The sequence below is a fragment of the Haliotis rufescens genome, unplaced genomic scaffold (genome assembly GCF_023055435.1).
Source record: "Haliotis rufescens isolate VD_foot unplaced genomic scaffold, xgHalRufe1.0.p SCAF_1, whole genome shotgun sequence".
Lineage (NCBI taxonomy): Eukaryota > Metazoa > Mollusca > Gastropoda > Lepetellida > Haliotidae > Haliotis > Haliotis rufescens.
In genome coordinates this window covers 16,430,313-16,453,940 of record NW_025963779.1, presented here as the reverse complement: position 1 = coordinate 16,453,940, position 23,628 = coordinate 16,430,313, and the positions used below count along the sequence as shown (strand labels likewise).

Sequence of the window (23,628 nt, the reverse complement as noted above, 5' to 3'; positions counted from 1 at the left end):
AAAGATAATAACCAACTCGAAACTCTGAATTGTGGTTTACCGTTCCCTCACTAAGTTTCCTTCTCGCTTGAACCAGGCTGTGCCCTTATACGTGGTTAAAATGAGTGACTACACCGCAAATCAACAGCCTGTATTCACAGGTGATAGAGAACCGTACAGTGTACACGACACCTTGCAGCATTGATGATGTACATGTGTTAGTTGTAGATACGTTCCTTTTACAGACAGCATAGAGGTACCTTTGAGTGTAACTGTGTATATGTGTTTGCTTATGTTAGGGTTTCTGTTTAAATGTTCGTACAAATGTTCAAGCAAAACGTTTATCTCCAAATATTTGTACAGTATAACCAACATCTTGTTTAATATGAATTATTATCATGTTTAACTTTTTTCTCCTGTACCACCGTGGGTGGTTCTTTTTTGAGAAATAAATGATGTGATGTGATATTGTTTAAGCTTTGATAAACCATACGTAGTCACTCACCCACTCATATGCTCGACTTGCATGTCATGTCATTAATGTGGACTGTGTGCGTCCATGAGGTATGTATGGTATGCCCTGTTTAAAATATAATGCCCTGTTTAATATATATATATGTTTTATGTGATTCCTTTGTATGAGCTTTAGGGGACATTAGAATGTGATCTGTAGCGTAACTCTGCATTTACTGAGAACATAAGTTTGATATGTTTCTAAGACGTCAGACAATCCACCACCATCAGTCCATTTCTACGTGGACTGTTACAGCATGAACTCTCCATGTGTGTGGTGAACAAGTACAAAATAATGTATATGTTTTACAATATACACATTTTATTCATCTCTTGGAAAAAAATTAATTCAAATAACAAACAAAATAACAGTATCAGTAAAAGCACATATATGACACAATACTGAATGAAACCATGAATGTTGTATTTACAAAAAGTATATTGCAGTACAGTTGCCATAGCGACAACATCAAAGTCATGGTCATATGTACATTTACGTTCAAGCAACACATAATGAGAATACTTTGTTATGCACCACTGATAAATTCATCAGAATCAATATTTTAATATAAGCTATGTCCTGTACAAAATATATTGAACTATGGACTTTTCGTAGTCCGTGTCTGATTGAAGGAATTATAAACATAGTTCTTCATGACAGGGTCTTAGATATTCAAATTGCAACCAAATGATATGCTGCACATGTCCGTCTCTTTCAAGCTTCAGCTGTCTACATCTTGGGCGCCTCGTCCCCAACATCAAGCGTGATGACGTCGTCAGTGGCCTTGACGTTGCGCATTTCTTCTATGCAGGCTTCCATTGGCTCATCAGCCTCATTGTGACGGCGGCAGCGTCTGCGAGGACACTGTGCCTGACCATGACCTTCACCTCGAGGGTGACCCCTGAATCGACCTCTGTCGCCCTCTCTTGGGTCACCTCGTCCATCTTCCCATCCGGCAAAACCCATGTCGTTCCAAGGTTCCGTCTCACTGAAGTGTTCCCCCCTCCTCTTGCAGCCTCCACGACCACCACGACCACCACGTCTCCCCCATCCTCTTCGTTTCCAACAACCTTCACCCCAGGCATAAGGATGCGTTCCCATCATGCCCCAGAACTGCATTGGGCCACCTGCAAACATACCAGGGTGGCCGAGAAATGGCGGAGGCATGTCCTCATCCGAGGATCCGAAGATTCCATCCTCTTTGGTCTGGGGGTCTTCAACATGGTGTTGATCGTGATTATGACATTTTCGGCTTCCCTTCTTTCCTTTGCCACACTTTCTCGCTCCTCTTTGGCCATCTGCCTTCATTTCTGTATCTGTCAAATACAAGTACAAGAACACGGTCAAACAATACTGGCCAAGGTAGAAGACACAACCATCATGTATATGGATTTACGCAATATCACGAGGGTGACACCAGAAATGGGCTTTGGACATTTGACCCATGTTGGGAACTGAATCTGGGACTTGGCTTGACGGGCGAATGCTGTACCTGAACCCACAAGCCTACTCCGCCGCTACCCATTGGGAGTAACACAAAACCTTTAGTCAGTACTAAATGAAACGATTTTTTTGAAGACATGGCTCACTGGACCACGACCATGTAGCACTGATGAACTAATTTGCCTGACCGTCAACATTACTGTGAACGGACGTCGGACAATGGTACTAAGACCCATGCAGGGGACACGTGCACGATCATCTCGCCAACCTCGGTTATATCCAAACAGGGAATAGGCAGTGGGATAGCCTACTGGTTAAAGCAACTGCTCGCCATGTCAAAGAACAGGGTACTAAATGGGCAAAATGACCAACACCCATGTTGGTGTCTCTTGCTATGGTGTAGTGACATAACTGTCTTTACCAAAGTGGCAAAAAACCCACACTCAATCACTTCACACTCGGTCTACCTTGTCCCTCCAACTGTAGGAGACGGACCACAGACACACATGGATCAACTTGTTTGTGTAAAGTGGACATTAGTGATTGTATGTTGTTGTAAGAGAGTGTGATAGGATACCTACCATTACTATCAGATGTGCCCTCTGTGACCTCAGGTGCATCGTTCGTAGTTTCCGCTTGGGCGCCACCATCTGCTGTTTTGTCGGACTCTTCACCGGGAGTGGCCTCCCCTTCAGTCCTTAACTCATGGCACTGATTCTTCTTCTTCCAGCGTTTCATGCGCTTCATCCATCGGAGAAAGTGAGGAGGGGCCATTCCTTCCATTGGCTACAAAATAATGTGTAAATTGATCAAATACCATGAGAAGAGCGCATATTGAATAAATAAAGGTACACGAGAAGATGGTACGGTGACTTCGGTCAAAATGATACTTCGAGGGTTTTTTTCGAGAGGTATTCGAGCTATCTTTTTAATTAGTCATGATTACTAGCAACTCACCATTCTGCCTGCACCTCGCTTGCCACCAATCCTGCCCCACCCTCGGCCCCACCCCTGCATCCTCCGGTCAAAGTCCCATTCATCCTCCTCGGATACGGCAGGAGAGACATCTGGCAAAAAGATCATTCATCAAAAGATTAGTTTGATATGGCAGTACTTGAATCTTAAAATATACATCTGACTCATTCTGCAAAGGACTACTAATGCCCATCATGATCATTATCATCATCAACAACAACAATCACACAATCACCACAGTCGTCAACAGTATCAAAGTAAAAAGAAATATCTGGTCAACGTTTAAGCTGGGGCACGTAGAACTGAATAAAGAGCTACTGAAGCCCCGATACAATCTCTACATACACAACGTTATTCATTTGTACGCTCTATCCAAGCGAGTCTGTTGATTGTATTGATCATAAATATCAATATATCAAGATAATTTGAATGTATCCCAGGCTGCGATTGCCATCAGCAGTAAATCACGACTGTGTATTATATTTATATTGAACAGAAAATGTTCGTTTGTACCTCGGATGTAGATTCTGAGGACGGAATCCTTGACGGAAGAGAGGGCCTCGTCCATCTCCTGTTCCGTGGAGCACGTCACAAAGTCGCCTTCACCATCTGAAACAATAGCTCGCTTATGTTAGCTTACGTGTTTATAATGAACGTGAACTTTGAGTACGAATAAGCAACAGAAACTACACACACATGCTGCGACAACTGTCGCGAACTCGAAAGACAAGTGAGATGGTTAAAAATAGAATTAAAATCTGACGGCTGACTGACTATCCAGAAATGATATTAACTTTGACATTGTCTGACGCTTTATACAGTGAAACCCCGTTAGTCTGGAAAACCGTATTCCGGAAGATCGGGGATTACGTGTACACATATTCAAAGGATGTAACTTCAATGACATGTTAATCCGACAATTGTGATACTACAAGGAATGGAACCGTGCGGATGAACGGGGCTTTGTCATATACGTCCAACATGTATATCTACGTCATTTAATAGATAGTCCTGGGCAGAATAATTTACGCCAATATTTTCAAACCCATTTTCATTACGCTAATTATTGATGAAATATCGATTAAATGTTTTTAAAATTATATACACTATGAAAAGAGAATGTTTGAACTATTTAGTATCAATACATGACTTTAAGTCTATTTGAAAGGTACAGAGGGTGCGTGAGTAATGTTTAACGGCGCAGTAGAAACAAATTGAATATTGCCGATACATGAAGGTTTCGGTGAAAAATCGGGTCTGGACAAGACTAACAAGTGATTGATATCATGAACACCCCACTCCGTAGGGGTACATGACACGCAAAGATCCAAGTTGACCTTTTAAAGGTATCATTAGGATACAGGAATAACAATCGCTTTGAACATTATACTGAATATGTGAGTGAATGTTGTTTCACAACGCAATGAGTCGTCCCAAAGCATTATGGTTCAGTGTAGACTCAATGAAATACAGTGAAACCAACCCTGATATACTTCATAAATACATTCATGTTCAGTGACTGTTTGATATCTAACGCCGCACTCAGCAATACTCCAGCTATGGCGGCGGCCTGTACATCATCGAGTTTGGACCAGACAACCAGTGATCACTATTGTGAGCAATGCTCTACGCCGTCGGGGTATGATAACAATCAATCAGTGAAGTCGCCGATCCCGACCACCCGATTCATTCAGTTGCCTCTTACGACCAGCATACGCTGCCTAAGGTTATATTCTAACCCTGAATCCATCAGTAACTCTATACTGTTCATTATAATCATAGATGTTGTTATTATGAACACGATTAACACAAATACTTTCAAATAAAAAGAAAAACTCACCTTTCCAGTACATGTTGAATGTCCCCGCCTCTAGTTGTTTGAACACCTGGGTCACCTTGTCGTGGACGAAGGTGTGTGTAGGGGCGGCGTCCTTGGGACCAGGGAAACGCCGGACCTCGGGTCTTCCTCTCCCCTCGCGCTCATAAAACACTTTGACAACCACAGACTGCATCGTGTTGTTCGGGCTGATTCTCAGTGACGATAAGTTTCAACAGTTGTTTGAATGTGGAATATCTTTTCAGCAGACGATAGAACTTCTATAGGCTTCTTTTTGTCTTGATTTCACGTCAGCAGGTAGCGGTAGAGTCGCTTGATTCTGTCAGCAAACCCAAACCCGGGCTTTTATACCCGATGTATGTTGTAATTTCTGGAAATAGAATCGAACGTTCGAAAACGTTCCGAGAACGGAGCTGGCACGTTTCAGACCGGTTGCATCAGGATCACGAGCGTCGATGAGTCATGGTCACGTGGATAGTACTTTCCGCGACACCTACGCATCAAAAACGACAGTGCACGTGACGTCACAATCTTGGCTGAGTGTCAAGTAAATCAACCGGTTGTGATGTACAACTGCCTTGTTATAAATATCAATTAAAACCTAACCCGAGACAGTTAAAGGCGTGTTAATCAATCTGTTGACGCACAAGCATTATTTCAAACGTTTGCATTTAATGAACGTTCATGTATGTTGCTTTAGCTGTGTATATAACTTCATGTAGATTTAAGTTGAGTGTTGGCTCCGAGCCAAGGAATGTGAACTGGTCCGGCCCAAGAACCATTCGGAACGGAGCTCACACGTCACGTGACTTTGTCAATCGACCCGGGTCCCGTGATTCTCACGCAACCGGTCCGAAATAGTTTGAGACGGCCCTAAACCGGTCACGAGAACGTTTCAGAACGGTTTGATTCTATTAATAGTAATTGACATCACTCATTTTCTGGTATATAAACCCCTAGTTTTACTGACAAAATCACTCCGCCGGCACGCTCTATACAGCTATACTGAAGTTACTACGGCAGCTGCTGAACAAAGACTCAATTGTCGTCTGCTAAAGAAATAAGACCGGTCTAAATAGCGAATACAGATTGCTACACGTGAGAATCCTTCAGTTCTCCCACTGCTGTACGACATTTCCTGTCCAGAGAAATCCCAAGATGCAATCCTTGGTGATAAAGATGATTTATGAGCCACAGGGCAACGCGACTCCTGAGGTCCGACGTTTCCCTGTTCCCGATAACGCCGCCCTTAGTTACACCTTCATCAACGAGAAGGTGATGCAAGTGTTTCCACACCTTGATGCGGACACATTCAAACTGTGCTGGACAGGTATACTTTTCCCTTATTACTACATGAATATACAACGAGGTCGTTGGACTAAGTGCGAAAAATAACTACTTTAAGGAATAATTCGTAAAATATATACCTTTTTAACGTATGTCCAATTGGTCATTGGTTGGATGTATTTCGTCGTGTCATTACTGACATATGTTAATATATATTGGCTTATTTTCTACTTAATGTTTAAAAAAAACGTTGTGAACCGCTTTGTTATCATCGCCATGAAAACATGCAAATATTTTCTTACACATGAATTGAAAAATAAAACAGACAGACAGACAGTAGTACATGCTTTAAAACATACTGGTTGTTTTTTCTTAACAGATGAAGATGGAGATTCAATAACTTTCTCCTCAGAGGAAGAGCTCAAAGAAGCTCTTAGCAGTGCCAATGATTCCGTTATGAAAATCGCCGTCAGAGGTGAGATAATTTCCAATTAACATAAAGAGTACAAAATAGATTTATATATTGCCTAGTGTGTTCAATTACTAGCTTCTGAGGAATATCCGTTTTACTGTTCAATGTAAATTGTTCTTTAAAAAGAATTTGATATGTTCAAGTAACTATGAAATGATGTCGGGGTGCGATATGGCCTCTGAGCTTTTACGGTGAATAAGATAAATGCGTAGATTATGCGAGCGGCAAAACGAACTAGCCCGTCTGCACAGGGCCACATACCGAAAACGTGTGTACACAGTGTGACCTGAATAGTGTCCCTGTATTGAGACTTTGTTTCTGTGCCTGACAGAGCACGACGTGACAAACAGAGCCGAAGGAGTTACTTCCCTTGACGCTAATACTTGGCGCAGATCTCGTGTTTTTGATAAAGGAGCAGACGCTGGAGGACACAGAATGATGGAGACGGTAAGTTCAGATATTTCTTTTGTAGTTAATGACCATATACCATTTTAGAAAAACGTTTTCTTGGCTGAATAAGCTCAACTATTAATCCTTTGACATCAACAGGTCTGAACATTTTATAGATCTTTCTCGTTCTGTTCATATACTTGTATGTCAGTACTAAATTAACCCTAAATGTCATACAGAGTTATTATTAAAATTAACCCTAGACGTCGTTCTTCTTGTAGAAGGACGTTCAACCCCGTCACTTCAGACGTCTGATGAGAATGGCCAGGAAGATCCCACAACAGGGACGGGAAGATGATGGCGACGTCGATGCCATGACATCCCTTGCTGATGGACAAGTCAGGGGAAACTACAGCAGTAAGTCATCTCCCAAGTTTATACATTATTGTAAAATGAATTGTTTGATAGGCAATTATTGTAAAAAAAATTGTTTGATAGGCAATTATTGTAAAATGAATTGTTTAATAGGCAATTATTGTAAAATGAATTGCTTGATAGGCAATTATTGTAAAATGAATTGTTTGATAGGCAATTATTGTAAAATTAATTGTTTGATAGGCAATTATTGTAAAACGAACTGTTTGATAGGCAATTATTGTAAAATAAATTGTTAGATAGGTAATTATTGTCAAATGAATTGTTTGATAGGCAACTATTGTAAAAGAATTGTTAGACAGGCAATTATTGTAAAATGAATTGTTAGATAGGCAATTATTGTAAAATGAATTGTTTGATAGGCAATTATTGTAAAAGAATTGTTAGATAAGCAATCATTGTAAATTGACGAAAGGAGTTGTAAACGAGTTCTGTTGTCGGATTGGTCATGTGGCGTTTTATATTGACGTGTATTTTCAAAATAGAAATGTATGATGGCTGAACTACGTCATTTTCGATGGCATTTAATATTACTGATGATAAAACGGTGGTCAACTTACCAGGCAGAAAAACATGATTTCTGAAGTCTGAAATTGGATAATACATGTTTTCCAGATTGACCTGTTCAAGTAAGCTGCCATCTTGTTTTCCTGACTTCAGTTGTACAGTCAGTCACATGTTATGTATTTCAGATGCAGGCGGATCCAGACGAGAGTTCTGTAGAAATGGTCGCCGATGGCAGTTGCAAGCATCTTGTGGGCACAACGGTGCTGAAGCTTGCACTGTGACCGGCTGGCGTCATCGTCGACGTCAGCACATGTCAAACCCTACAGCCGATGAAGATACAGCTACGGAGCAGGTGACCCCAACGAAAGTCTGGGGGACGCGACGCCAGAGAGAACTGGGCGGGCTCTGTCAGCGTGATGGGGCTGAAAGTGATAGTACGTCTCCGGGGGCACGATGGAGAAGGCGGGTGATGCAAGAAGAACGTCCCTGCCCGCAGAAGGAGAATGTTAATGATGGTACGTCTCCTTCGAATTCCTGTGGGCAACGTTGGAGAAGGCGGGTGATACAAAAAGATGGTCGCCTCCAGCGTGATGAGACTACCAGGAAATGTGGAAGACCTTGGATAAGGCGGATGACGACAGGACTCGAGCATCAGTGTAGTGATACCAAAGAAGACGATCTCTGTTTGAACCCACATTGGAGATCAATGCAAGCAGGCCGGGCTTCAAGATACGCCAGGGGTACTGAAAGTGTCACTATGCCTCTCTGGTATTATGGATGTCATGGAGCCAGGAAATCCTTCCCTGTTGGCTGCAGAGGATTTCAAGCATCCTGTAGTGATCGCGCTGGTCAAGACGGACCAGGTAGACGCACCATGGGCCACCATGAGGTCAGTGGGAAAAGGTGGCGTCGTACAAATGAGCCTTGTTTTGGAAGATGGTCCAGGCGAGATGATAAAACTGAAGATGAACATTACACCAATAGCCACTGCGCTGATAACAGCTTTGCCAGCTGTCAGCGTCGTCGTGTTCGTTGCACGAGTGTCTCGGGAAACATGCCTGGATGTAAGCGTTCGAATGAGGGAAGATGTCTGAACAAACGTGACGTAAAGAATCTCCATAGAATTGAGAGTTGTCCTAAACGTCGCGTGAGGTTTAGCAATGATGTGTCAGAGTCACTCGATAAGAACACCAATGACAGAGTGGAAACAACGCATAGAAACAAATGGCAGAGAGCATTCGGACCCCACATCAGACGATGCATACGTCGCCAGTGGAGGACGATGGAGGGAAGAGCCAACAGGGAAACCACGGAAGATGAAGCTTCAAACTGGGAGTTCAACAGGTTTCCCAGGAAGACCCTTTCAATATACCTCGGAAATAACCGAAGGCATGGGATGCGTCGTCAAATTAATGAAGTGATACCAAATTGCAATGAAGCGGGCTGTGACATGCAGAGAGGCAAAATGTGCAGGAGCCATAGAAGAGGACCTACGTTCAGAATTCATCGTCTTCGTACTGTAAGACGCATGCGTCGCTTGCGATACCTTCAAGGCCTTAACAGATTTCATAAACACCCATGTCCAAGAATGCACGGACACAGAAGAAGACCTGTCTTGAAGACCTGCCGCCGTGGTCTTCGTCTTCATCTGCGTGGAACTGGACCTAAAGTTGGAAGAATATATGGATTTGGAGGTAAAAGAGGTGCCTACCACATTGGAATGGGCCAGCATCTGAGAGAGACAATCAACCGTCAAGTTACATCATGTTATGCTTCAAACCCTGACAAATTTAACATGGGTGAGAATAGAACAAGCTGCAGAAATAATGAGAGGAAGAGTATTCGTTGCGTCATGGGCAGATCCTGGGGTCGTCAAATGGCTTGTCCTGGAGGGTTTGGCAGACGGGTGCACATCTTCTCTGGAAAGGATGAAGAGGGATTGACCTGTCAGATGAAGCACGCCTGTGACGGCCCTGAAGATGTTGGGACACACACCCCTTTTAAGCTCACTTTCCATGAAATGAAGAGACTGTGTCTGATGAGAAGAATCCTTCAGAAGGAAAGAAAAAGGCAGTTCCGCATAAGACAGCTATTTGCCAGCCGCTGTGGACAAGGACAGTGGTCAAAAAGACCTGTGATGAAGGCGTGGGGAGGCAAGGCAAGCACCTGTACCCACGGTGGCGATAGGGTGTTGAGAATGGCCTATTTGTAAGGCACTTGCTAACTATCCGTTGCAGAATGTAGTTACATACTATGAAATCCTTGTCGATGACAGATGATTTCAGATGCTGAGGAATCTATGGAAAGTTTATGTTGTCCATTATTTACGGGTTTGGTTACTATTTTATATGTTATCCACTGCATACGGTTTTGGTTACATTAAATATATAATTTATGTTGTCCATTATATACGGGATTGGTTAAGTTGTTTTCTTTCTGTACAGTATGTGTGAAAAATGTGAACTTGGTGCTACCATGTAATATACCAAGGAACATTTTGAATAAGAGTTATTTCGTCCCATTTGTTTCCGCTAGTTTTACATATTAATGAAATTATCTAACGTCTTGTCATTATGTGTTTCATATAAGTTAGTGATTATGATAATACAGATGCATATGTGTCAAGATATTATGTTTTTGACAGGCCTTTTATCATCTGTGTTTAGAATTTATACATACAGGTTAGGTTGGTCGAAACGTAATTTTTGTAATAGGAAAGTATTTTTGTTCATGTTATTAAAATTTTGTGAAGTGTCATAACGTATAACTTTATTTCTTTCTGAGCTGAGCATTTTTCTGGAGTCTCAGCAGCACTCAGCAATGATGGCCTATATATACTACTCAAAATATGTTAAAGAATATCCGATGTTTTCATATGACTATCGTTAATCTGTCATGGCTGGCGTGTACTCCAACACACAGCCTTCCCTTTGTGGGTGTTCTTTACCTTAGTTTGAGTCGTATAAATGAAGCACTAATGAAATAGGGGAGCCAAGTTTCATTTTGATATTCAGCAAATGAGTGTCAACATAGAAATTTTACTTAGTTGTTCCCGTTGTTGTTTACGTCACAGTCAAACTAGTGGTTGATAGTATGAGCTGGAAGCCACGCCGGAGGGTCATGATGACACTTAACCGGCCAGGTGAAACATTTTGTAATCACCTAATCCCCATTTTCGACTATTGTGATTACCATTGGGAGCTGATGATCTATTCTGACCCATAATCAAAGTAAGGGACCTACCGCATTGACACACATGAGCGAGTTTTACAAATGCATGCGATCAACTATACAGTTATTTCACGACAGCCATTACATACATGAGTCTGGAGTTAGTGAGTGAGCTGGGGTTAACGCCACTGTGAACAATGTTTCAGGGTTTTTTAGAGTGTCGCCACTGTTGACCTAATGTTGGAAGAGGACCAATGAGATGCAGACCCTAGATGTACTTTGGGGAAACCCAAGTGTACGGGTGTGGAAAGTCTGGAATTCAAACCCACGATCATCGGATCATAGCATGTTTAAGGAAAGCACAGCCCTGCCCGGTCACCAGAAGAACTGCTGAGCCAACCATCCTCTCTGTCGGATTGCAGTGACACACACAATCAGTGAGGTTACAAGTTGGAATCCCAGAGGTTGTAACATTAGAATAATTATGTCCTTGGCTTGTACAATGAAGGACGGTGGGTTAGTCTGGTGGTTCAAGCGTTCTCTCGTCACACCGAAGGCCCGGTTTCGATTCCTCACAAGGGTACATTGTGTGAAGCCCATTTCTGCTGACGTCCTCCACCGTGCTATTGCTGGAATAGTGTTGACAACGGCGTTAAACCACACTCACTCACACTCACTCACTCACTTACTCACAAGATGTCGTACACAAGTCACGAAGGTAGACATCGGGTAAACGTAGTAGGTATTTGCGTGAAATTACTTTAATCAACATGCACATGACAAAGGATACAAGCAGGTACATATAAGCATCTGGCTACATCCCATTCTGCCGTAAAATCAGAACTTCACATATTAAAAACATAGCATAAACACTACATTATTATGAATTTTTCTATTGATGAAGAAATAACAACGTCAAAAGCGTTATCGAAAATGATTTTGAAACCAATTATATGCCTCTAGTTAATCACAGGCGTTGAAAGCGTTATCGAAAAAGATGTTTCAATGATTTTGAAAACAATTATATGCCTCAAAAAGTCCTAAATCACTTATTAGGAACAAAAGTAGAACACTTGGTTTTTTATGTGACAACAACAATAAATCATCAAACAAAAATATCTACTGCGCATGTTCAGATATAAAGCCTATTATACATCATTTATTTCAGATTCTAGAGCAGAATCGATGCTCATGATGTTAATCATTGGATTGTTTGTTTGTTTGTTACGACAAGCATTGTCTCTTTTTACGGCAAGCATGGGCTGTTGAAAAACTAACCCATTCCAACCCGAATCTTCAGGGTAAATATATTGCCGAGTGCTGCGTTAAACAACAAACAAACAAACAAACAAGAGGAGAAACAATTGCATGCCTTTTCATAATCATTTGGCAATAGCGCAACACTTTATCACAAAATGTATCGCCGATATGGGCAGTGTTTCGGTTACAATAACCACCTTGCGTGTCAGCTTGATGTGGGAGGAAAATCCGAAGTGGTGCAGGTCTTAGACGTTTACCACTTTGGAGGGACCGAGGATCACGGGTGTGGTGCTGACAAATCTAGAAACAGAATCAGGGTAAACCTAAGAATCAAACCCATGATCACAGATGTCAGGCACACCATAGATGACGAGACCACTCATGCCTCCTGTCACAAAATCTTCATTAGAGTATTAGGTCAGTAATACTATTTGTCGGAGCAGATGATTTTTAATTTAATTCAATTATGAGTATTGTATTCAAGGCCACTGACCAACATACAGTTTTAACACACAAAAAAACATGAAAAGGCAAAGGAAGTACAGCTGTAAATGAGCAATTTGTCTCTAATTTTATAAAAATAATAATACTTTTTTTACAGAATTTCATTAAGTTTTCTACAACAGTTGTTCGCTTTTCACACATCGGATTCGAAAATGATTCGAAAGTACCGTTATCCAATATTTCTTTTGGGTTTCTTTCATAGCTCTTTATACAATGGACAAATGTTTATGAAACCTGATCTATTAGGTTCGGGCCAGAAGTACATGTTTTCCTTGCTGTACCGTTATTTCGTGGCTTTGGCAGTGAATCCTCTTGTCGTACAGTCGTCCCAGTCCGGCCAATACGCCGCCTTCACCCTTTCACAGTAGGCGGCCAGGGATGGAAACTTGTCTGAAATTGAAACGTGTGTCAGTTGGATATATAGGAAGCCATTGATCGACACCCAAAGGTTGTAACGCTTTGGTACACGTGGCCTACATACACGCATGTGTCATTACGGAATTCCGTTTCTGCAAGATATACCATCTTAAAACTACCAAAATATCATCTTGATTGAAAGCATTTCGCAAATCAAGGACTTCCGGGTGGAAGAATCTATGACCCAAACAATATCAAAGAATGCCTTGTTGTGGGAATTTGGCATGAGCCAACTTTAACACGCTTTGATCAGTCAGCTTCGAGAGAAAAGAATGCTCAAAGTGATGATCTTTTTGTGACCTTACGGATCAACAGAAGATCACGTCGAAATGAAATATACCATCGACCATCTGAAATTCGGCAGCGGATTAGTTGAATATAGTTATTTCAGTTATATGACGGTGTCTCAACTTAATATTGGAGGAGGACCAAAGAGGTCTTAGACGTTTGCTTGAGATGCGTTGGCCTTGAAAATGCTAAGTCTCTTTTTTATAATAAAACGTAACTTTTTCGTAAGACAGCTTTTAACGTAATTTTAATTAGGACTATTGTCTTTATGTCTTTTTAAATATCCTTCACGTCATCGTGACACGCAACCAACCAAGTCACAGAGCTTGACCATCTACACACTAAGTCAGTTCTTCCGACCAGCATTGACTGCTTCGGACCAATAACCCGTTTAGTCTCCTAGTACGACAAGCATACAAGAAGGTTACAAGGGACCTAATGTTTTCCGGAATCCCTAAGGAAGTAACATTGCTAATTATTTTCAAATGTTATCTCTTTCAAGAATAGCCAGAGAGAAAAAATGAAAGAAACAGATTTGTGGATGGTTTCTCTGAACAATAAGTGAAAAAAATAATTTCGTTCCTATGTTTTGTTTGTTTGCTTGTTGTTTAACGCCGCACTCGTTTTAATCGAGTCTGGGCCAGACAATCCAGTGATTGACATCATGAGCATCGATCCAAGCGATTGGGATACGATGACACGCACTAATCAGGTCAGCGAGCCTGACCACCCGATCCCGGATCTTCCTATGCTAATCTACATATCTGCTGGCATTCTTGTAGCTAAATTGAAAATCTTTACCAAACGGGTTTGGGTCGTTGAGTGGTAATCAAAAGTACAACCTTTGAGTATGGTCTCCAGTTCGTTTCCAACGGCATGCCAGTGTAACTGACTAAGCTGACCAAACACAGCACAATCTGCCTCACATGGTTTGTCGCCCATCAAGAATTTCTTCTGTCCTGAAACATGAAAGTCGATACACAGTGAAAGGTTCACATACAGTGAAACCGCGACAATCCGGACGGTTCAGTTCCGAAGGAAATCGTCTGGATTAATACTTTTTCGGATTAACGAGTGGGAGCGGAGTAGTGTCATTATGATTACTCATAGACGTTCATAAAAAAGGTTGTCCGGATTGCGGGGTTTTCGGAAAAACGCAGTCCGGATTAATAAGGGTTCCATATATATCTCATCTCTGGAAATAACTCCTTAAGGGGCAAACGGCTCTGACCATTTGGCATCCTCAGGCATTATGATTCAAGGCATTAAAGAGCTTCTGTGTTTGTCTCTTACTTGATGTATTTTAATCTAGCACTACATGTGGGCAATATCTGATCACACAAGGAATTAATTACACTGGTCAGACGGGAGCCGACATTGAGAAACATGTGGCAATGATGGATGGGGTGCGGCGGGGTACCACGCCCTCTTCCCCTCCCTTTGACTTGGACATAGTGTGCCTCCACCCTTTCCCAAACCACTGAACCCGCCTCTGAGTTTATCTTTAACTAAACCAGACTCCCTTTCGGAAATAGAATCGCATAAGAATGGAAACATCACATGAGAATTCAAGTTTTGATCACAAGGACAAATGTTCATTCGGTGAGTGAAAGAGGTGGTTATACCATGTTAATGTGTTGATGTTACAGTGTTCATCAGGTTGTGTTGATTTGTTGCGTTTAGGAACAAGAGAATTGGGGTCAAAGTTTACTTCAAGCATGACTTTAGCGAGTAGTGAGGCCACCATACAGTTGTACTCCGTACCAACCCTTAATCCGGACGATTTACTGTCGGGGACATCAATACATAAATATAATCAAGGGGACATCACTCCTGCTCAAATACGAGTGCTAAAATACTTTTTTTGGCCTCTCATCCAATAATTTGCCCATCCTTTTATAAATGACAAGCATACCAGTTAAAAACATTACCATAGCGGCCTTGTTTAAAAATGGATGTGAAGTTGGTGAGCGGTTTTAGAGACACCATTGCTTGAATCACACAAACCACCTTCAGCTTCATAAACCCAGACAGTTCTGAGAAACGCTAGAAATACCGAATCACACAATTGAAGGCGAAAACTATGTGTACTGTATGTCGAATGTCATAATGAAATTCCTCCAAAATTAAATATTTTGCCAACGACACATATTTAGCAAACAACTTATGTTATCATATACCTGTTCTGAGATCGGAAACAAACACAAGGTAAACAAAGTAGGGGAAATAAAGAGACAAAGATCATTACGAACCTAAGATATCTGATACAGCCTGAAGATCACGCTCCAGAAAGAGAGCAACCTCCTCTTTGGTGTGCCGCCCTATCCCTGCAGTGTACAAGGCAGCACGAGCTTTTCTCTTGTAGATCCACAACAACAGTTTACCGATATTGAAGGCCTTTCTAATGACTGCAACCTCGGGATCATACACGTAACGAAACATGGCGTGACACCTGAAAATGTAGACATTGAGGCAAACAAAATATCAACCTTGACTGTATAGTATATATATATATATATAGTTCCATTCTATTGATATTTATACACTCTGGACACATTCGCCGTCCCGGAAGTGACATCAACAGCTCCATCTCTCTTGTCCTAGAAATTCTCGCGTTCATGGACTTGTTATCAACAACCAATGCCTCTCCTGAACGCGAGCTCTTCATAGGTCATCATTCAGAATCGCAGCCGTAAGAGCTAGATGTACTTTACTCGAATCTAAAGGCCTTTACATACTTGAGCTATTAGCTTGAAAAAAACATTCCTGAGTTTTAAGAGGGGTGCTTCTTTGCTCGAAGACGTTCCTGGTTGTATTTGTGACTGTGAACTACTTTCCGGGGTTTCCCCGAATTCTCGATCGGTGTTTACGATCAACGTAATTTCCTATGTTCTTTTTAATCCCTGCATTTATTAGCAATATAATTAATTTAGTATGTTTGCCTGGTCTTGTAACATTTCATCTGACTTATAAATAAATAAATGCTTTGGTTCCAAATGGATTGTCCCTACGGTGATGTGGATATGGAATGGCGATCTTGCAATACCAATAACGCACGTGAAGAAAATGAATTCTGTAAAATTGATTAGGTGAACGAAATTGATTTATTGAGCGATATTGACTTTGGTGTCTTGTTTTCGGAAATGACAGGAATCTAGCACCAATGAAAACAATGTTGTACCCTGCTCAGGTGTGGCCGCTGACAAAGATCAAAGCGACTGCTCCTGATCAATCCAAAACCCAAACCCGATTCACTAACGTATCGGGAAAGAAAGTCTAAGATTTTGAGAAACCATAAAACATAAAAAGGTAAGTAAAGAAACTTAAATTAAAAAAACAAAAAAAACAACTTGCCTACCTGTTTTACCGATTGGTCATCGGAGTCGAGAAAATATCCGTAGACGGAATTAGAAACCTACTATTCCGGTTTCTGAGTTGGCCGACCTTCTCCGTGCATTCTAGGCCGAGAAGCGGTGGCACAAATGAGGAGTGACGGGGCACAGTAATGAAGCTGGCATCAGGTCATACAGTCGGTCCATCTCAGGTGACAAGAAACACCAGCTAAGCAAAGTATTACAGCACACACGACAAATCCAAAACTCCAAATATAACACACCCTGATTAACCCTGTTTAAAATTAACACAAAACACACCAGTTTCAGAGCACTCCGTTCAATCCCCACCAGTCCATTCCACATCGTCCGAGTTGGTTTGCGATTATCCAAACACAAGCAACACATTCATAAATCGGTGATATTCCAAATTTGCTAGTGCCATAAGAGGGTTCACGCGTCGGGGTGTTTTCCATAACTGCTCCCTAAACTTCATTTTCAACAGCAGTAAGTATAAATTCATCCTCATGCTCCCGTTTGACTCGAAATGCACCTCTTTACAAACTTATGTGACGTCATATATAAACCCGCGCTTGAAGGTTGACATCGCCTCGGTGCATCGAGGTCATGTTTATATTTTTGTTCACTTTCATGTAACCTATTTTTAAGATTTGATTTATCACAAATATTGTTTGTTAATTTGTTCAGAGAATGAAATTATGTTGACATATTTTTAGGTTATATTGTATATATTCAAAGAACTATTTTTCTTTGCGTAACTGAGTATGCGTGGGGAAACGTATGTGACCGAGAGCCGGCAAATACCGACAAAATAACATTGTTGCAATGTTCTTCGGCGAAACCAGAGGACTTCAAATAAAAGCAAACATTGATACGATATTATTCGGCGAGACCAGTAAACTACAAAATATGAAATTATAAGAATTGAACGTCAGTTTGGATGGGTTCATTTGATGAACGATTTAAAAGCGCTGGTTAAACTGTGTGAAACTCCGAGCTTGCGAGTTCAAACTGACGTTCAATTCTTAAATAAAATGGAGACATAACACACTGGATACGAGTGAGTGAGTGAGTGAGGTTTTACGCCGCTTTTAGCAATATTCCAGCAATATCACGGCGGGGGATACCAGAAATGGGCTTCACACGTTGTACCCATGTCGGGAATCGAACCCAGGTCTTCGGCGTGACGAGCGTAGGCTTTAACCACTAGGCTACCCGACCGCCCCACATTGGATACGAGGTTGTGATGATGAATGTAATACTTGTAGGTGTTCTAAACTGCATCTTAGTTGAAGCAAGGGTGGTCCATTCGTTCATCGAGTTTTCTCTCTATTTGTTTGTTTGGTTGTTTTCTAAAGCCGCATTCAACAGTATTCCAACTGTATGACGGCGGTCTGTAATTAATCGAGTCTGGACAATACAATCCAGTGATTGACATCATATGCATCGATCCACGCAATTGGGATGAAATAACATGCATCAACCAAGTCAGCGAGCCTGACCACCCGATTCGGAAAGCATAGTCGCCTCTTACGCGCAAGCATGGGTTTCTGAAGACCTATTCTACCCCGGATCTCCACGGGTCTTGAAAGGTACCAGCTTCCATATAATCATGGGGTCAAATCCCAGATTCGCCCTGATGATTCTTGGTTTGTGACAATGGATTTCACAAAAGTGATAAACCTGCATTACTTTGTGATTTCCACCAACATTGAGCTGACACGCCGTCATATGACTTAAACACTGTCGCATCCGTGCCTTCATCACTGTAAGGGGTGGTCGGGTAGCCTAGTGGTTAACGCGTGATATTGCTGGAATATTGCTAAAAGCGACGTAAAACCAAACTCACTCACTCACTCATTCATCACTGGATCTCCCTGGTCCACTTACAAGATGGCATGTTCCTCCATCGTGATCCTCGCGGTCAAGGCCACGGCTCTCTCAAATGGCGTTAGATGATTGTTCAAATTTATGCTGAACTTCTTGTTCAGGAAGTCAATGCATAGTTCAGAGTCGGCCACAACTTCCCCGTTGTATTCGATCCAAGGCCATTTTCCTTTCGGAGATGGAGTCATTCCATGACTAACCTAGAATACAAGATATTGTAGTGACTGGCTGATTAAACTACAATGTTTGGTAGATCTTAGAGACTTGTGTGGTACCACATTTGAACAGATTTCACACCTACCTACACACATACATACATACATACATACATACATACATACATACATACATACATACATACATACATAAAAAAGTGGTTCACTGCACATCGTTGATGTTTTGAAAATTATGGTGTGTAGGGAAAACAATATATGTCTCAAACAAACACCCCTTCAACTGTTAATGATTCTTTTCATCTTTAAAACTCTCCGTTAGTTTCGTCAGTAAAGCTCCGATACAACACCGATATAATAAGTTTCACCGTCAAGCACTGGGCTCATGTCCAGATAAACGAGCACCTAAACGCTAAAAGCTAAATGCGCTAAACTTGCTTGGAGAACCAACAGTGGAACTAGTTTACTCTTTTCAAATCTTCACTCACGCATGCGCAATCATCATTTGTCTCACATGTAAGCATCTTATGATATTCATTTAAGCTAGCCCTGCAGTGTGCCTTTGGAATTGCTCACCTGATAAGGTATTTTTGCCATCCTGAGGTATGTCTCAAGTTTGACGATATACGGAGATAAACTTGGGGCGTAGGGTCCCCTCCCTATCTGGTGGAGAATGACAGTGTCACGGGGGTAGGTCGTCTTCTTTCTGAAACAGCAATAAACATCGTATGATATCATGTACAATGGATATTTGGTCTTTAAATCAATAAATAAATTTCGAGTGAGTGAGTGAGTTGGGTTTAACGCCGCTTTTAACAGTGTTCCAGTTATATCACGGCGTGTCAGCTTCGTGTGGGAGGAAAGCCCGAAGAGATGCAGGTCTCAGACGTTTACCAGTTCGGTGAAACCGACGAGCATGAGTATGGTGCTGACAAACCTAGAAAATAATCGGGGTGAACCGGGATTCGAACCCACAATCATAGGTTTCTAGCGTGCCCAAGGGACGCAACTCTGCACAGCGAATCGCGGCACCCGTGCCCCGTAAATAAATTTCGAATATTCAATACAATGTCTGTGTGCGTGTGTGTGCGTGCGTGTGTGCGTGCGTGCGTGCGTGCGTGCGTGCGTTTTAGTTTGGGAACGGGGGCATGTTAACATGTTATTGTTTTTTCAGGGGGGTGTAAACATATTACATAAAATGGGGGTGGTGTCTGCGAAACATGATACAGACCCCAACCCAAACGGCCCTTCCGCCCCTATAATACATCACCAGTCGCAAATTGTGTCCCGTAGTTTATTTCTAGTGACTTTCCCCTTATTCCCTGACCACACACTAATATATGTCAAGTCTAAGACACCTCTCAGCATAGTACACTAGGGCAGAGACAATATCATATGGTCTCGACCAGGATGCTCGGGTGATGTGCTTAAGTCGTACAAAGTATTTTATGGGCGTTTCGTCAGTTCGACCCCCCCCCCCCCCCCCCCCCCTTAAAAAAAGCAGCTGTATACGCCCATGCTACGTATTATATAACCGTTACAACAGGGTGGGGGTCGAGATCACAGAGCTAAGCAGCCACATCCCTCCTGCCCACCCAACCGCCATGTTCAACAAGCATGACTGAGCACACTATAATGAATAGTGATATTAATGTCAACAGCGAAAAGACTCTATATATAGCTGCTCATCATAAAGCTGTACAAAAAGTCATACCTAGGCCATAGTTTCTTGACGATGACAACTGATACAGCAACAGCTGTGACGCCACCTGCGACACAAAACAGTCGTTTATGCAAATCGAAGCCGCTCAGGAATCCGTTCATGGTGCACTGTTTTAACTCGGAGTGTGCAAGTCACTCTCTGATTCATCGGCGCCTCAAGCAAAGGGAGATAAGTCGTCAGCCTGGTTACCCGGGTATGCTGCGCTGGCGCAACACTGACCCCCCATTCGTGACCAACCCATGTTATTCCGGAACAAGCCGAATAGCGAGATTACGGAAAGAGGCGAGTTGTGACGAATGCACTGACCCATGCAATGACTGCACAATGGCCGCCTCCACTAGACAAACAAACATGGCGGACACAACATGTATTTACTATAGAAATACGCTAGAACGGGAGGTCAAAAAATTTCTTAGCATTTTCATCAATGCTGTTGCAATGAGAATAACGTCCATTGCTACTTTTGGTGAAGGAAAACATTATTTAAGCTGTTTCGAGACTCCATAGTGGCCGTCACATCTGTGAAATGTAAACAATGACACACATCCGATTTTCAACAGTGTGGGGGGATTAATATTTCGTGTCAGCTCACTATTGTCACGAAATCGTACACATGATATATGGAATTAAACGACCACGTCAATGAAATACCGTTAGCATGTTTATTTTAGCAAATCTGATAACGCAAATGTCGCCGATTATGTCCCGTTTTCTCCCATTGTAAAATGATGGATTTAGAGGAATTATTGTATGTCCAGTATAAATAACTATAAAAAAACACACTTTTGTTCCGTAATAATGGTATCTAATAATAGGATCTGTCATTGGTTCTGATATTTGGCCTTGGATTTTATTCATATGAAAAGCTATTTATTTGGCATTTGTTTTCTTATTACACAATGAAATTAATCATAAATAGATCTAATAATTTTGGAAAAGATAATTGATTACTTCCAGTCTAGTGATTTATTAACTATGTGTGTGCTTGTAAAAATATCGGGTCTAAATAGCATAATGATAAAGAATATGTTCTTGATTTTTAATTTATTTGGTACAGTGGCATACACATTCATGTGCATTTTATATGATGCTGCTACGGGTAAAACATTCCGATTTAAGTATATCAAAAATGTTTTAACCCAATTTTACCCTGCGATACTTTGCTCTTAAGGCTCACACAACGTTTTGTTCTCCTTTCCTGCACGATCGGCTCTGCCACGTGGCCCTGGAGATGAACGAAAGTCAATCTTTCGTGAAGAACGTAATGGCGGAGATTCAAAATGTGACCCGCCCAGACAACACAAGTCGTCTCCCTTAGCACGATGTGATCCTGTGATGGACACTCAAGAAAGAGACCTCTCACAGAACAAGGTTTCAATGATTCACATAAAAGGTGAGAAGAGATGACGAACTTCTCGATTTAATGCGTCGCATGTTTGACACTGTGAAATCCGAGATCGCGAGTTTGAATCAGTCTTTCGTCCATCGGATGGACAGCTTAGAGAGGCGATTAGAAATATCATTGTCAGAGAAGACTGCTTCCTTAATCAGTAGCACGGTTGAGGTTGAAATGGACAATATTAGATCAGAATTTAAATCAAACTTAATACAGTTTGAAGACAGATTGGCAAAAATTGAAACAAGCTACGTTAGTGTTGTAGTGGTACCTTTTAGATCACGAAAATAGTAATTTTCGTAAAAATATAACAAAATACAGCTATATACTAGTATATGTGAAACTTTCTTGCGTGGGAATAATGTACTTCATTTAGATAACTACAAGTGGTTTGGTAACATCAGAAAAAGTATTAACAAATTAGCTAAGCGCGGCTCTGGCGGGGTTGGCGTGTTTTTGTACAATGTGTCAATCATCATGCCCGGCTGGCGTCATCGTCGTCGTCGGCACAGGTCAAACCCTACAGCTGATGAAGATACAGCTACGGAGCATGTGACCCCAACGAGAGTCTGTGGGACGCGACGCCTGAGAGAACTGGGCGGGCTCTGTCAGCGTGATGGGGCTGAAAGCGATTGTACGTCTCCAGGTAGCGATTGTAGGGGACGTAGGGGAAGGCGAGTGATGCAAGTTGAACGTCACTGCCTGCAGAAGGAGAATGTCAGTGATGGTACGTCTCCTTCGAATTCCTGTGGGCAACGTTGGAGAAGACGGGTGATACAAAAAGATGGTCGCTTCAAGCGTGATGAGACTACCAGGAAATGTGGAAGACCTTGGAGAAGGCGGATGATGACAGGTCTCGAGCATCAGTGTAGTAATTCCTCACAAGACGATCTCTGTTTGAACCCACATTTGTGATCAATTCAAGCAGGCCGGGCTTCAAGATACGCCAGGGGTACTGAAGGTGTCACTATGCCTCTCTGGTATTATGGATGTCATGGAGCCAGGAAATCCTTCCTTGCTGGCTGCAGAGGATTTCAAGCATCCTGTAGTGATCGAGCTGGTCAAGAGGGACCAGGTAGACGCACCATGGGCCACCATGCGGTCAGTGGGAAAAGGTGGCGTCGTACAAATGAGCCTTGTTTTGGAGGATGGTCCAGGCGAGATAATAAGACTGAAGATGAACATTACACCAAGAGCCACTGCGCTGATAACAGCTTTGCCAGCTGTCAGCGTCGTCGTGTACGTTGCACGAATGTCTCGGGAAACATGCCTGGATGTTAGCGTTCGAATGAGGGATGATGTCTTAACAAACGTGATGTAAAGAATCTCCATAGATATTAGAGTTGTCCTAACCGTCGCGTGAGATTAAGCGATGATGTGTCAGAGTCACACGATAAGAACAGCAATGACAGAGCCACGCATGGAAACAAATGGCAGAGAGTATTCGGACCCCACATTCGACGTCGCCAGTCGAGGACGATGGAGGGAAGAGACAACAGGGAAACCTCGGAAGATGAAGCTTCAAATTTTGAATTCGACAGGTTTCCCAGGAAGTCCCTTTCTATGTACCTCGGAAATAACCAAAAGTATTGAGTGCGTGGTCAAATTAATGAAGTG

General features: G+C 42.0%; 3 protein-coding genes across 5 annotated transcripts; 1 reads left to right on the top strand and 2 right to left on the bottom strand.

Moving 5' to 3' along the window:
- Nucleotides 1-792: 792 nt before the first annotated feature.
- LOC124149601 lies at nucleotides 793-7,290 on the bottom strand. Of its 3 annotated transcripts, none has more exons than XM_046521304.2 (5): nucleotides 7,156-7,290; nucleotides 3,425-3,520; nucleotides 2,894-3,003; nucleotides 2,518-2,722; nucleotides 793-1,809 (listed from the first exon to the last, which is right to left on the bottom strand). In XM_046521304.2, the coding sequence occupies exons 2-5, from the start codon at nucleotides 3,477-3,479 to the stop codon at nucleotides 1,223-1,225; spliced, it is 957 nt and encodes a 318-aa protein (XP_046377260.2). In that variant the 5' UTR covers nucleotides 3,480-3,520; nucleotides 7,156-7,290; the 3' UTR covers nucleotides 793-1,222. The 3 variants fall into 3 exon arrangements, with proteins under 3 accessions (XP_046377260.2, XP_046377252.2, XP_048248035.1); XM_046521296.2 differs by lacking the exon at nucleotides 7,156-7,290 and adding an exon at nucleotides 4,752-5,117; XM_048392078.1 differs by lacking the exon at nucleotides 7,156-7,290 and adding an exon at nucleotides 3,608-4,705.
- Nucleotides 5,743-10,480, top strand: LOC124149595. The gene is made up of 5 exons (XM_046521282.2): nucleotides 5,743-6,078; nucleotides 6,415-6,510; nucleotides 6,839-6,954; nucleotides 7,179-7,314; nucleotides 8,025-10,480. Exons 1-5 carry the CDS (start codon nucleotides 5,907-5,909, stop codon nucleotides 10,049-10,051), a joined length of 2,547 nt encoding a protein of 848 aa, XP_046377238.2. The 5' UTR covers nucleotides 5,743-5,906; the 3' UTR covers nucleotides 10,052-10,480.
- Nucleotides 10,481-11,753: 1,273 nt separating this feature from the next.
- Nucleotides 11,754-20,795, bottom strand: LOC124149611 (failed axon connections homolog). Its single transcript, XM_046521327.2, has 7 exons — nucleotides 20,607-20,795; nucleotides 19,469-19,598; nucleotides 18,723-18,919; nucleotides 15,732-15,931; nucleotides 14,322-14,438; nucleotides 13,056-13,164; nucleotides 11,754-12,570 (listed from the first exon to the last, which is right to left on the bottom strand). The coding sequence occupies exons 1-6, from the start codon at nucleotides 20,714-20,716 to the stop codon at nucleotides 13,058-13,060; spliced, it is 861 nt and encodes a 286-aa protein (XP_046377283.2). The 5' UTR covers nucleotides 20,717-20,795; the 3' UTR covers nucleotides 11,754-12,570; nucleotides 13,056-13,057.
- Between the last annotated feature and the right edge of the window lie 2,833 nt (nucleotides 20,796-23,628).